Source organism: Rhizophagus irregularis, chromosome 23, assembly GCF_026210795.1.
Source record: "Rhizophagus irregularis chromosome 23, complete sequence".
NCBI lineage: Eukaryota > Fungi > Glomeromycota > Glomeromycetes > Glomerales > Glomeraceae > Rhizophagus > Rhizophagus irregularis.
In genome coordinates this window covers 3,411,182-3,427,090 of record NC_089451.1, presented here as the reverse complement: position 1 = coordinate 3,427,090, position 15,909 = coordinate 3,411,182, and the positions used below count along the sequence as shown (strand labels likewise).

General features: G+C 29.2%; 4 protein-coding genes across 4 annotated transcripts; all 4 read left to right on the top strand.

The window, feature by feature from the left end:
• Positions 1-149: 149 nt before the first annotated feature.
• On the top strand, positions 150-1,427 carry OCT59_015683 (uncharacterized protein; the record flags this gene model as incomplete). Its single annotated transcript, XM_066140195.1, has 5 exons — positions 150-179; positions 248-283; positions 369-480; positions 883-1,218; positions 1,297-1,427. The coding sequence occupies 5 exons, from the start codon at positions 150-152 to the stop codon at positions 1,425-1,427; spliced, it is 645 nt and encodes a 214-aa protein (XP_066003000.1).
• A 9,628-nt stretch (positions 1,428-11,055) lies between these two features.
• On the top strand, positions 11,056-12,122 carry OCT59_015682 (uncharacterized protein; the record flags this gene model as incomplete). Its single annotated transcript, XM_066140194.1, has 3 exons — positions 11,056-11,389; positions 11,452-11,748; positions 11,851-12,122. The coding sequence occupies 3 exons, from the start codon at positions 11,056-11,058 to the stop codon at positions 12,120-12,122; spliced, it is 903 nt and encodes a 300-aa protein (XP_066002999.1).
• A 53-nt stretch (positions 12,123-12,175) lies between these two features.
• On the top strand, positions 12,176-13,506 carry OCT59_015681 (uncharacterized protein; the record flags this gene model as incomplete). Its single annotated transcript, XM_066140193.1, has 3 exons — positions 12,176-12,258; positions 12,359-13,341; positions 13,436-13,506. 3 exons carry the CDS (start codon positions 12,176-12,178, stop codon positions 13,504-13,506), a joined length of 1,137 nt encoding a protein of 378 aa, XP_066002998.1.
• A 1,063-nt stretch (positions 13,507-14,569) lies between these two features.
• On the top strand, positions 14,570-15,196 carry OCT59_015680 (uncharacterized protein; the record flags this gene model as incomplete). Its single annotated transcript, XM_066140192.1, has 1 exon — positions 14,570-15,196. The coding sequence occupies one exon, from the start codon at positions 14,570-14,572 to the stop codon at positions 15,194-15,196; it is 627 nt and encodes a 208-aa protein (XP_066002997.1).
• Positions 15,197-15,909: the final 713 nt, after the last annotated feature.

The window sequence follows — 15,909 nt, the reverse complement described above, 5'->3', positions numbered from 1 at the left end:
AAAATTTAATTTTTAGTGTAAAATTCTATGTAAACTATAATATAATTTTATTATTTAAATTTATAGATTCGGAAAAAGTGGAAATGCAAATTTAGATGATTTTATTCTTAAAAATGGACTTAAATGGATTCCTTATAATAAATTTGAAAATGTTAGATATGTTAATGAAGGAGGATTTGGTACTATATACAAAGCTATCTGGTTAAATAATAATGGAGATGAAAAAGCAATTCTTAAATGTCACAAGAATTTAAGTGAAAATTTGAATGAATTTTTAAAAGAAGTATGATAGTATATTTATTTCTATTTTTAATTTTAATTTAAATTATAACTTATTTATATTAATGAATTATTATTATTTTTTATAGTGGGAATATCATAAAGAGTGTTTAGGTTCAGATAATATTATTGATTTTTATGGATTTACAAAAGATCCAAATACTTCAAAATATATGGTAGTAATGGATTATGCAAATGAAGGTAATTTAAGAGAAAATTTAACAACAATAGTTAAAAATCATTGGAATACAAAATTACATATGTTGTACGAAATTATTTCTGGACTTAGTAATATACATGAAAAAAATCTTATTCATTGTGATTTTCATGATGGTAATATTTTAAATCATAATGATGAGTATGGTGATATTAAAATTTATATTAGTGATTTAGGATTATGCCAACCTGTAAAATCATTTTTGAAAAAGTATGATATTTATGGTGTTATACCATTTATGGCACCTGAAGTTTTAAGAGGCAAATCTTATACTCCAGCTAGTGATATATATAGTTTTTCTATGATTATGTGGGAACTTACATCCGGAGTACCACCATTTAATAATAGAGCACATGATATTCAACTTAGTTTAAGTATTTGTAAAGGTGAACGTCCTGAAATTATTGAAAATACTCCACAATGCTATGTAGATTTAATGAAAAAATGTTGGAATGAAGATCCATTAAAAAGGCTATCTACATCAGAAGTGGAAGAAGTTATTAAGAAATGGATTTTCCGTCCTTTTCGAGTCAGTAAAGAAGTAAAAAGCAACATTATGGAATTTATAAATGCACCAATTGGGCGTAATAATCTAGCTACTAAATCTCATCCTAAAGCATGTTATACAAGTCGCGTACTTGATTTCACTAGTAAAAAATTGAATGAAATTCTTGAAACTGAAAATTTGGATAATTATATGATTAAAGATTTAAAGTCATTAGGTAGGTATGCAATAATACATATAAAATTTAATCTTGAAAATTATTTACATGAAATAATTTATTTAATTAATTAATTAGATATTAAAGCAGATGAAAATACTAGTGAAAACTTGAGTGAAGTTCTTGAAAGTGAAGGTTCACAAGCTAGTGTAAAAGTAAATGAAATGCTAGTAAGTGAAGATTTGAATGATTATATAATTAAACATTAGGTATGTAATATAGTAAATATAAAATTTAATTTTACAAATTAATTAATAATTATATAAAATTTATTTTATTTTATTATATTAAAACAGATGAAAATTAACCAATTATTCGTATTTTAAAATGATTTATAGTCTTTTTTAAGTGGATATTTGATATCATGCATTCAACAAAAATTTGTTCTTTATTTTATATTTTATCCTTTTAGATTTATTTAAACACTAAGACTAGAGTAGTAAAATTTTTTTAAAGTTTCTTAGTTTGTAATTTAAATAATTCCTTTATTTATATTTTATACAAATATATGTATTCTCTTCTTAGAATTATTTAAACACTAGGGCTATAGTAGTAAATATTTTACAAATTTCTTAGTTTGTAATTTAAATAAATCTTTTTTTATAACTTTTCCAATTAGTATTAAAATATAAATTATCAAATAATAATAATATATAAAACCAGTTTCCATTGCATAAAATTAAAATTAAATAATGTAAAATTTTTTATATTTATTTCAATAGCATAAAGGAACAACATCAAGAAAATCTGCTGGATTACATAAAATTTCAGTTATTTTTCTCAATAAACCCAAACCTGCTAATATTATGATGTACAGTACAAGTTTATTTACACATGTTAAAATGAATAAATATATATTAGTTTATTGCTTAATATAATCACATTGCAAACTTAGCAGAAAGTAATGAAAATTCTTTACATTTAACTATACCAATTATGTTTATCCCTTTCAATAATAAAGACATAGATAAAAGCTAGGGAAAGTTTTTAGTATTAAAGTAAAGGTCCAATACAAACTTTGCAAAAACCTCGCATTTTTTAGTTAGCATTATAATATGCTAAATTTGGCAAAAATTAGCCATATTATGGGCTATTGAAGGTATAGTAAATAAATGTTTCATAAAAAATTGAAAATATAGGCCTATACTAGGTCGTACCAAAGGACTACAATTGGCTGATGATAGTTTTTTGATTATCCGGGCAGATTGGTACTATTCGCTAAAAAAATTATATTGCTTTTATAATGCCATCACAATGCTATTACAGGAAAAAATAATAAATTAAATCGTATTTAGCAAAAATTAATGCTAATAATAGACTAATAAAGCCTCTTTTTATTATTTTTTTTAGTGTATTAATAAATAGAATTTCTTTTCATTTTAGTACAGTAAATCTGCAAATCAATTTTTTTAAGTCAATATTTAAGCGCACTACATGCATTCGTTTAAAATTTAATTTTATAAACACTTGCTATAATTATTTGCACTATCAGCTAATTTAACATGAAAATATTTAAATCTACGTCAATTTGATAAATATTTAATTCATTTACACAATTACGTTAACTTGCTGATGAAATGAATAATTGAAAGGTAAACTTGATTAAGATTTTTAATTTTTAATAAAACACAGTATAAGAATTAGCCGACGGTTGATAAGAAATTTTGAATAAATGTGAAAATAATTCTTTATCATATGTATTAAAGGTTGGAAAATGGTTTACATTTTCATCCATTGTTATAAATTGAAATCAATTGAAGTTTGATCCATATCGATATTATTGATCCTTAATTAGCAATATGATTATTATCCAATTTTTACATTTATTAGAACCTGTTTCAAATTCTTATATTCAGTTTAAATTTTTCTTGTCCAATGGTACCTTATCCCCCGGAGGGGACATCATGGTGGATTTATGAAATACCCCAAAATTTGTCCATCATATTAAATTAAATAAACATTTAACAGTAATTATTTAGTCAAGTCAATTTTAATTCCCAAGGGCGCAGCAGGCAATTTTATAAATATAATATAATAATAAATTAATAATAGTTTATAAATAAATCTTTTAATTTAATTAGTCTAAATTAGTCTAAATCAGTTTAAATCAGTTTAAATCAGCTTAACAATACAAAACATTTCTTACTTGTAATTAAACTTTTTTTATTCTTTGAATTTTTTTTTATAATGCTAAAAGTTAATATGTCTAGTAGACATCATCCTTTTTAATCAAAAATCCTATTAATATCCTCAAATTTTAAATAAGAGCACTTAAAAAAATATACACTATGATCTAAATATCTAAAGATAACTATCAAATGATTATAATTAACAAGACAATCAAAAAATGAAAATAATACTTGGGACGAAAAAATTATCAAGATGATTATGATTTTGAGCAAGCAAACAATGATTTTTTTGAGCAAGAAAATAATGATTTAAATGATGAAAATGGTGATTTTGAAGATCTTATTCAAAAGTAATGAATTATGTTTTAATTTATAAAACTCAAGAACTACCATGAAACATTACCATCATCAATGGATTGGAAACATGAAGTCATAAAATACCAGTCAACATTAACAAATCTCCTACTACCAAAGAAATAACTTAAGAATATCTTAAAAGAATATTGCAAAATCCTATTACTGATATTTGGAGTCAGGAATTTACGATAAATGTGTGAAGAATTTGGCAAGGGGTGGCCAGTACCAAAATCACGTGATCCACGTTTGAATTATTTAACGAGCATTGTTTTTTGCTATATACCTATATATCAATGTATAACTGATAATAATTGATAATGGATTATCTGACAGATTGATCTAGATTTATCCATGATGGATGATGTATCCAGAAAATTATCCGCTATCTGGCTTTGGATTAAATGAGATCGCATCTCTACGTAAATGTCAATCATGTTATACAAAGAGATTTAACAAATATTTTCTTTTGATACTATTTTTAAGAATTAGGGTCATGATCTCCGGTCCTTTGGATCCATATTTTCATGATCAACATCATAATGATTTTGAGTTTTAAATAAATGGTAAATAATTTTTAGCAAAAAAATCACAATAATATTATTTAATTTAAGTGTTCTGATATATACTTACAATCCAAATGGCGTATTAAAGCTGCAAATGACCTCTTAGGTGATGTTATGCAAGTTTATTCTTCATATTGTTCAATGGAATAAGCTTTATTATCAACTCACATCCACTTTTATAATTCTGCATCTTACACTTTTCAAGAAGAAAATGATGATTATCAAAAAATTTACATTTACGTTAGTGATGTGGTTGGAATTGCTTTAGTAAAAGTTGAAAGCTTTGCAGCGTTAGAGCAATACTCAAACTCCATGGAAATGCTGGAAAGATTGTAAATTTACACATTACCTGTTTGAAGATGTTTCAAGGTGAGATGAATTACTTTCATGTCCAATATACCAATTACAAAAAGATACTAATGATTCTTGGTATCGAATTATCATATATCTATAGACTAGTAGATCATCATAAAACTTCAAATTTTGAATATGTCCGTAATAATTTTTTATTTTTGGCAATATAATAATAATTACAGATGAAATATAGCAGTATAGTAGTAGTTTGTATTAATATTTTATTAATATTTTAGTGGAAATAAATTTAATGTTAAATTAGTTATATTGTTATTAAAAAATACTTTTATATGTCTTTTATTGTTATTAAAAATGTCTTTTATTGTGATTATAAATGTTGTATACTAGCCTAATATTATTATTACAAAAAGCCTGAAATTAGACTATTCCGTTCCTAAAATATTTATTTACAATTTTCTTACTAGCACTATTAACGAGCTTGATGATAGGCCTGATTTATTACTAATACTAGCACATGAAATACTTTTATTAGCCTTATATTAAATATGTGGTTTTTTGTAAAGAATACAAATCCGTTAGAGTAAATATATTATTAAGTGAAAATTTAAACTATTCTTTCGGCATTGTGTTAACAAACATTGGATTAGATGGTATAGAGGCGATACGGTTAAAGAGAGGAAGGATCGTGATCGTTGGCGATTAACTAGAGATTTAACCGCTGAGGAGATGGAAGAATGCAAAAACAACGAGTACGAGTTTGTTAAAAAGATGAATTATGACTTGTCAATCAGTAAATTTTCTAAGATTCTTAAAGTATCAAAAAATTGGAAAATTATAGCATATCTTAAGCCCATGGAACAAGCGGTGGAAAGATTGACAACAATATAGAAAAGATTGGGAAGGTTAGAAATTTGAAGGAAATATATAGAGAAGAGGAGAAACAAGAGAAGAAAGTGGGCTTACAAAAGTAGATAAAGAGAAAATGAAAGAGAAATTAAAAACGAACAACGAAGAGAAGTTGAATGAACATTTGTTGGAAACGCCACTTCAAAGAGTTTTTTCTGGATTGGATGGCATTAGTAAGTATCAAAACACAAAAAGTATCAATAAAGGAAGTTGATCAAGATAATAAGGTAACGAGCAAGAAATTATAAAAAGATAACATTACAACAGAAGAGGTGGTGAATATTATTAACGATCAAAGAGATGGGAAGAAAAAAGAGAAAATTACTTATCAACGTTACATACTCTCAGCAATTCTATCAGAAAGAAAGAATCTACGTCAAAATCATTAAGATAGATTCTTAAAATTAGAAGGTGTTACCGAAAATTGAGGAATTGAAGAATATATTAAAGAGTGCGGGGAAGAAATGGAATGGAAGCGATAGAAGAGGAAGCATGTAAAGAATTTGAGGATGATCGTAGTTCAATACCGTCTTCGGAGACTTCGGAGTGGTTGGGCAAAGTTGAAAGAATCATTAAAACGGTGGAATCACATGATGTGATACAAAAATTTACGATGTTAAATAATGATTTCACAAAGAGTTAAGGAGGAGAACAGGGGAATAGATGAAAAAATATAAATGAAAAGAGGGCGACTAAGAGTCCAAAAGAAAGGAAGTATCAGAAAAGATGGAGATGGAACAAGAATAGAGTCCAAATTGAAGTCACGTGATTTTACGCTATAAAAGATTTCCAACAAAAATGTAAAAAAGATTAATAAGGTTTATGTTTTTATTTTTATTTTGGACTTTTGCGGGATTAGAAAGCAGGGGTCGAGTTTAGTTTTGGGAAATGTTTGTTATCTAACACGCTATTACAGGTAGTGTATACATAATAACACCATCTAGAATTAGGCTCTTTTTTGGATTCGCAGCTAAATTTTCTTGAGTAATTAATTAGCAGGTTTGCTAATTTTTTGAATGTAGCATAAAGTATGTAGCTTACATTATCAAATTAAATTAGTGAGTTTGGTTTTTTGTTTTTTCTTCTTTTTGTTTCTTTTAGTTTATGAAATTTTGTTTGTTTTATATTTAGATAGATACTTTATTAAACTTTATTGATTACATGGCGTGATTCTTTGCGTGTACATGATGGTTACATGTTAACGTGTAACTAATAAAGTTTTGAAGTGACAATCGGCAGAATGATCATGTGACTTTAAATACGATTTTCTCAAAATCACGACTAGTCGACCGGTCCTCATATACAATTTAATTATTTTTTAGGTCGCTTTACTAATACTAATACATGTAGTAAGTAGAAAATTAACTTATTTTAGTGATCATATAGAAATATATATATATATATATTTTTGGTATAACGAAATACTTTATTATTTATATGATACAGAACATACAAAATTTATAAAATAGTTTAGTAATTAGATTAAAACTTAATGCCTCCCTCCATATCTAGTTCGTTAATTACACCGTTTCTAATGTTTTTTAATTTATTTATTTAATATGTTTACTATTATCTATATTTTTTTTGTGTTTATTGTTATTATTTATAACTTACTCTTCTGTTTCTTCGTCACCTCTTTCTTCCTTTTCTGTTTTAGAATACCTTTGTCTTTTATCCAGCTTTCCAATGCCTTGAGATTTCTCAAAACTCACTACTTCCTCACATCTTATTTTCATAATCTTTTCATAAATATACATCAGATATAGGTCACATACAGTATCTTCAATATACTCCCTATGAAAAAAAATCATCCAATTTTTGTACGATATTTGTTCAAGTCCGTGTGGAAATTGTACAATTATTGCAGATTTTTGGATAAAAATAGCTATGAAGTTTTTCAAAGCATATTAAAAGTATGCAATTTTTGTACAACTTAAATTTAGAATATAGAAAATGTTCAATTTTTGTGTGATCTTTATACAACTTAAATTTAGGATACAGAAAACATTCAATTTTTGTACAATAAAAATTGTGATTATTGTACAACTTGAAAATAGACTTAAATTTAGGATACAGAAAGCAATTTTTGAGTAATCCTACTATACTGCTTTCCATCTTACCTGTATGGTTACATTTGACCACTTTTAGGGTCAAATAGACCACTTTTAACCATTACAAATAGATTTTCCTAAGTAAAGTGATTTATGCAGTAAGGTTACACAAATTTCAACTGCATATTTGCTTATAAACGGGCATCTTTCGGACCCATTGGTGAAATTTTTGTATCATCTTGTAACTAAAAAAAGTCAAAAACTTTTTATTAGGTTACACAATTAGTTCTGACTGGAATTATAATTTGGCCAGAATTATGCGGTAAAAATTAACTCTTAAATTATATATGTTGATCACGTGATCTGATCGTCAAAATAAATATGATGACGCGAAATGTTTTTGTTTATGTTTTTTTTAACCTTTTAACTTTTCTTCAACTTTCTTTTAAAATATTAGGTAAGAAAAACTTGTATTCTATCTTTATCTTTTTATTTTCCTAACTTTTTACATTTTAATGTTACTAACTTGCTTTCTTCACTAACTTCATACTTTTTTTTTATTACTAACACTAATAATTTACTTTTTAACACACTAATTTGCTTTCTTCACTAACTTCATACTTTTTTATTTATTTAATACTAATAATTTACTTACACTAATAATTTACTTTTTTCTTTGATACTACTAATTTACTTTCATGTTATTAACATACTTTATTTTATTTTATTTTCTTACAAATTTTTATATTTATGATTATATCAAATTTAGTATGTATTTTATTTATGAAATATTGTGTATATTTTTTATCTTTTAAGTCAATAAAAATTCATAATTTCACTTTATAAATTGCCTGTTATTACTGTAAAATTTAACCTATAATACCTAAAATATGGCCTAAAATTTGGCTCAGAAATCACACAATAATTGTATAAATTCAGGTCAAAAATAGGATAATTATTGAATGAATTACCATGCAATAATTGTGTGATTTATTGCAATTTTTAGCACAATTATTGTATGGTCAAATATACAGAAATTGTAGTGAATTTAATTGAATGATTTTTCAACAAAAATCACACAGACTTTTTTCATAGGGTACTTAAATCTTTTACGTTACAGTGTTTATAACTTCCAGATCTTGAAATTAGCAAGTCCATGTGTTATTTCATATAATAAATTTTTTAAAGGAAACAAACTTGATTTTAAAGCAACGATGTCATAAAATTTATAGAAAAAAATATTTTTGTAACGCTATAATCTTAAAAAAATTTATCTGACGTTATGATAATTTTGAATTTTGTAACTAACTGTCACGTTTTGTCATTCATTAAAAAAAGTTTAGTTTGTATTACTACTAATGATTTTTCATTTTTGGCCACAGCTATCCAAACAAAATGTTTTCAGTCTTTTTTTAGACCAAATTATTTTTTTAAACAATAATATTATTCTTTTTCAGTTTTTTTAGGGCCGATTTTTTTTTTTAAAAAATATTTTTTTTGGTCTTTGTGTTTAGACCGAAAAAAATAATATTTTTCAAACTTTTAGGCCAAATTCTTTTTTTCTATATATTTTTTACAGAGAATTATAAAATCGACAGATATTGCACCAAAAAGTAAACAATGAAATATTTTAGGTAATTAGCCTGATTTAACCCTCATATCAAATAATTTGATAGATTTTTTTGTGCCAAAATTAGTCATCAGGCTGGTAGTGTACTCGCTACGCTCCTCCACCTTGGCCTCATGGCCTTGCAGTACTTACATCCCCCTCCGTGGGGTAGGGAATCCCCTATATATCCTCCACAATCCTCCACATAGATCCTCCACAAAAATATATAACAAAAAAGGATAAAATAAGGGAAAAGAGAGGAAAATAAGAGGGAATCAGAAGAGTGTGGAGGATGTGGAGGATGTGGATGATGTTTTAAAAAATCGGGAGAGGGATTCCTCCAGAAAAAAGTTTTGATTTTACCCCCCCAGATCCTCCACATCTGGAACATCTTCCACATGTACAGGATTCCATTCATTTTCCTATTGGAAGCAATGAGATAGCAAACCAGGTAAGTTATTAGCAGGTAAGCCCCTAGAAGGACTGTTGAGCCACAGGAGAATAACCGGGTAGAAATGCAGATCTTTGGAAAAAATATATTTGGCAATTGAAGATTAGGTAACTATAAATTAGTACTCGATTTGATAGAACGAAAAAATGGCTACTCAAGCTCAAGTTATCCCCAAGTTCGGTGAACAAAAGAAAGCCTTCAGTATCGATGAGCTTAAACAGCTTATTGTCGCTGTAAAGAGTATGAGTGACCTCAATCAAGCCAAGAGGTATCTTTGCAGTTATTTCATTCCCTGTGCAGATCATCATGGGGTTTTCTGGTGGGACCCAGATAGTAAAAGTTTGAAACACGTTATTGACAAAAATATTGGTAAACTTATCTGTCCAATCACGAAGGCATTCTACACACAACCTGAACAAGGACCCTCTCAAAAGACCGAGTTCAAAATCTACAAGTGGTTTATAGTCGAGAATACCGATGTATGTAATGCAACCTGTGATCCCTATAAACAGTGAATCTTCAGATCCTTAACTGGCCAACTCTATCTAAATATCTTCCCGGGATTCCTCCACGTTTTATGTCCGATATCCACCTTTGAGTCTACAATTCACCTCGCGGTTAAATTTATCTTCTCTCATATTCAGGATATCTGGTGTTCGGGTGATTGGAATCTTACTGAGTATATCATCAAGTGGTTGGCCAGTGTATCTGCTGGAAGGAAGATGTACTCGATCTTTTACCTGAAATCTGGACAGGGTTGGGGCAAAGGTATTATAACAGATTTATTCAGCGCAGTGTCCTAGGCACTCAACTCGTTTATAAGACCAGCGATCCTCAGACGATTCTTGGAAGTTTCAATGGGCAATTACAGGGTAAGGTTCTTCTTCTTCTTGAGGAAATGCTCACGGAAAAAAGCCAGTGGAATAATCTGTATCACTCTTTAAAGGATAAGGTAACGAGTGATATAATGGAAATCCATGAAAAATACAAGACACCAACACATTATAAAAACTTTATGTCCACTATCGTTTTAACCAACGAAAATGCTCTCAGAGTGGAGAATGATAATAGGCGCACAGTGTTCTTGGATGTGTCACCAACCCGCAAGGGAGACCTCAACTACTTCAAAAAACTCAGTGACGCTATGAAATACCCAGGCGCCAGTGAGGCATTCTATGCTTATTTGAGAGCCATCGCGGATGCTTACCTGGACTTCAATGGAAATCTGCCACCTATGACAACATCCAAATAGGAACATATCATCTCGACTTTTCCACCCCTATTTCAGTTTATAAAGGATACATACCTCGTAGTGAAAAATCATATAACCGACCTACCTGTTCAAGAATTTTATAGGGTATATACTTCATACTGTGAAACTCATTGCATTTCACCCCTATCAAAGATCAATGCATCCAGAATCCTATCAAATGAGCTAAGTATAAAAAGTAAAAAAATGCGTATAGGTAAAACAACACCACAAGTTTACAGTATATCCAGGGAGGATCTATACAAGAAGTTTCTTGGCAAAAACTGGATACATGAAACAGATGAAATTGATATAGAAGGAATTGATATAGATACTCCTGAGAAACCCGCATCAGACCCCAATGCCTTGGATAAGTTCTTGGCAAATATATATAATCCAGCTAACAATTCACAAAATGTACAAGAGAAACCTGCTGAGGAAAAACCCGCTGAGGAAAAACCCAAACCTGTTATCGAAGAGCAACCGGTTTCCAAAAGGACTCCTCCACTGCTTCCACCTAAGCCTGATCACTTAAAAGAACGTCTACAAGAGTTAAGGGAAGAAAAACTGTCTACCCCGAGCCAGATAACTATGACGTCTTAGACGACTTGTTATCAGATTCGGATTCTACAACCGCAGACCCAGTTTCTGAAAAACCATCTGCCCCCGAGCCAGATGATTACGATGTCTTAGACGAATTGTTATCAGACTCAGATTCTACAACCGTGGACCCAGTTCTTGAGCAACAACCTGAGTCACCTGCAGAATCTTCCACAAAATCTGAATCCCTCGCAGATTCCAAATCTTCTACAGAACCTATAGTAGAATCATCTTCTGAACAACTTATCCCAGAACCTGATATAGAACTAGAAGTTGACCGGGACCCTGAACCAAAGAAAGGTACTCGAGCACACTGGGCTTGGCATGAAAGGTGCTGATGGGATTGTAAGCCATGGGTCAAGAATTCAAAGGACCAGGTCTTCAATGATCTCTACAATATAGGTAAGGAATTATGGGCCAAGTATCAAGACGCGTCAGATGACTATGACTGGGAAATACTCACGTTTGAAGTAGAGGAATGTCCCACAACGCGTATTGAAGACAAGTACCAGTACTACCTTAAAGAAGTAGTAGACCGCTTCAAGGACTGGATTGAATATAATGGGAACTTACCTAAAACACCTAGCCGTAAAGAACTCGTGGATTTAATAAGAGCATACAAGGAGAATCGTAATGCCGAGATTATTCCCACCCCTCTGGGTATGAAACTATGAGGGTAAATAAGGGAAAAGCACAAGAGATCCCCGAGAAACGTTCAAAAACCGATATGGAACGTGAATGGGAGGCCGCCAATGGAATCATCGATGACTGGGATGAAGAGGATACTGAGGGCACTATCAACAACTTATTGTAAGCGCTATTTGAGATTATTTCTTTTTTTCGTATATATATAGAAACATATTATTTATAGTTGAAAACAAATCATATACATAAAAATGCAATACTCAAGAATCGCTCGCACTTTACCAACACGACCTGACATCAAGGAACTTCAGTATTCCAGTGCCTGCTTTTCCAGAGGAGCTATCATCAGACTCGGTCAGACTCTCCAGGCACGATTTCCAGATAGAAAGTTCCAGATTCTACTTCCCTATGAAAACTGGAAACCCAGTGGATGGACATCAGGAAACCAACCAGCCAGCCTCTTTTCATTATTAGACCATTATGATGAAGCACAACTACCAGATGACGCAGACCCCGATTATTTTGAACAATTTATAATTTATGCGAGAGATAGTCCACTGACCACAGGAGGATGCAATGGGGAGCTAAATGATTGCCTGTATGAATGCCTAAAAAATATTTACGGCATATTCTCTAAAATGCCAAAGTCAGTCGAAAAACCCGAGTATATCAAAAAGGCATTAGGTCTCAATCGTGATGCTCCCATCCCAGTTTCATGCATAGACAAGATCGAACAACTCGCAGGAAGTCTCGCACTTAATATCGTGGGGGATATTACCCGAATCTCTAAGAGTAAGTTCGATAGACATGCGACTCTCATTCTGTCTGAGGGTCACTACTCCCTCGCGTTAAATCCCGGAAGACTCCATCCCAGTAAATTAGATAGGAAGCGTAATCTACCCATTGTGTATCATGAAGATGGAGTAAATAATATAGTCACAATATATAATGGCAAAACGGTTAAGTCTTGTACAATTGGGCAGTTTCAAAAAACTAAGAATTCCAAGAGTTCCTTTATCTCTGTTGAGAAGAACCGTAAGACTGGAGTATATGAAACTCTTGAAGAAGCATATCAGAGAATCTACGAGGAGTGGAATTCCTTTCTACAGGAGACAAAGAAGTTCGGTTTAGGAATCGACTTATCATACCATAACTGGTCTTACAAAAGAACGGCTCTCTGGTTATTCGAACGATTAAGTGTAGGGATTCCAGCCAATGATCCTCTTGACCTGATAGAAGCAGAGTGCGGTAAGTTTATCACGTGGCTGAGAACTTCGCCAACCAAAATTAGATAATTTCTGTTTACGTGACATTTAAAAAAAATATATATATCAAATATAAGGAGTTCGAACTAAATTTCAATCTAAAGCAGTTCAATTTGCGATCGAAAATAAAAAAATTTTTATTGGATAATTTTTGTACAACAAAATCTGACTGAAAAATGCAACCGACCGGAAATGAACAGGGCTATTTTAGATTCAATTTTAAAAAAACTGGACAGAACTCAAAAACTCCTAATTATACAGTAAATTCTAACCCAATTTATACCGGGTTTTATGAGTTTCAATTTTCTTGTTACTTTTTTTGACAGTAGAATAAGTTTCGGAAAAAGACTGATATACTTGTTATGCTTCTATACTTACTTACAGCTTATTTCGACTTAGCGTCAGACCCGTAATAATGCTTATGCTTTAAACGTTTAATCTTTTATGTTTTTTACCGTTATAATTATAATAATTTGAAATCAAACTAAATTTTTATGATGTCTGTCTTTCTAAATATAAATAGCGAACATACAAATTTAAAATTCGAATGAAGAGTTTCACATACTACACTTGCAACGGAACCCAAAAGTTGTCTCGAGAATTGACGATTTTCTTAGTACTACCTGGAGATTTTACAGTACTGTAACCCTATTTATGTTTTTTTTTAAATAATACTGGATGCTGCGGATTTTGGTAAGTAGTCATATGATTTTTCTGTCTCCCTTTTTTATTACTGATATCGGTCAGGGACCCATGAACGATACCGAAATAACCTAGGTGATAAATCAGCAGGTACGCTAAAATAGAAAAAAATAATTCATGTTGATGTGCTGCGGAAAATAGTGAAGATCATCATGTGATAAGGATCTGTATAATAAGGAACCAATAAGAAATTTAAACGTTGCATAAATACTTGTGCGACGAAACGAAGTTGTCGCCCAAACCCTTTTTTTCTTCTTTCCTTTTTGCTTAACGTAATGGCATTTTCAAAGATTTTACCAGAATTATTAGGTGAAATTTTACAATATTTTCGTCAAGATTATAGAATACTATATTCATGTATATTGGTTAATAGATTATGGTGTAATTCAGCAATTCCATTATTATGGGAAAATCCATTTTCATTTATGCGTCCTAAAAATCTTCACTTTATTGAAATTTATTTATATGATTTAAATGATGATGAGAAAACAAAATTAATTTAATATAGAATGGATAAAAATTTATTTCCTTCAAATACATTATTTAAATATTCTAGTTTTATTAAACATTTGAATATATATAAAATTAGTAAATCTATTGAAGATTGGGATAGAACTTTAGCAACTAAAAATTTTCGAAAGTCAAACTTTACAAAATTAATTTGTAGATCATTAATACAACTATTCATTGAAAATGTAGTAAATTTACATAGTTTGCATGTTTCATATGGTAGTTTTGATGATATTTTTGAATTGATTTTACAAAATTCAAATTTCATTGGTAATATAAAAAATTTTAAATTAGGTCATTTGGAAATGTCTGTATCTACAATAAAATTGTTAACATTTTTAAGTTCTAATTGCAACTCAATTTCATCTCTATCATATCAATGTTATAATAACTACGAACATCAACAAATGATGGGTTTATCACAAATTATTAAATCTCAAAAGAATCTTAGAAAAATATTATTTAGATCTCCTTTGAACCAATCATTATTATCATTAAAAAATTCTAATTGTTCAAATACATTAAACACAATCATATTTGATGATATTGAATTTAAAAATATAATTATTTTAAATGAAGTATTTAATCAATTAAATGTTTTAGAATCAATTCATATTATTCTCTAGATACCAAATTTGTTCAACAAATTATTAATATTAATAAACCATTTAAATTGAAATCTTTATTTTTGCATGAAGTATCACAATTTGAACCATATGATCTGCTATTACAACATTTTGGTTGTTATTTAGAAAATTTTGAAAGTCGTGTAGATAATGAACCACAATTATTACAATTATTTAAATCAGTTACAAAATATTGTAGTAAAATTAAATCTTTATACTTACACCTATTGTGGGATTATCGGAATATTAACTTAGTATTCAATTTAATTGAAAATATTAAACAAAGTCTTAATTATCTTTCAATTGATCTCTGTTATGTCGCTAATATGACAAATGATTTTCATTCAATTATATTACAAAATTTAGGACAAATTCTTCCTTTTAAATTAGAATATTAGAATTTGTGTCTTGCAATTAATGAAAGTGATTTAGAAATATTCTTAAAAAATTCTCAAAATACTTTTATTAAAGAATTGTCAATTAAAAATGAAAGTCATGATCTTTATGTAACTATTTATCCTTGTATAAAGGAATATATTATGAAAAAGAAAAAAGTTAAATATTTGACTATTTCTGATAAATTCAATGTAAGTTGGTTTTCTTCGAAAGATATAGAGGAATTTAGATTATATGATATCCAAATTTTAAAATATAGTTATATGAAAATTTTTGATATATTATATAAAGGAGATTTATCTATGCTTCTATGGTAA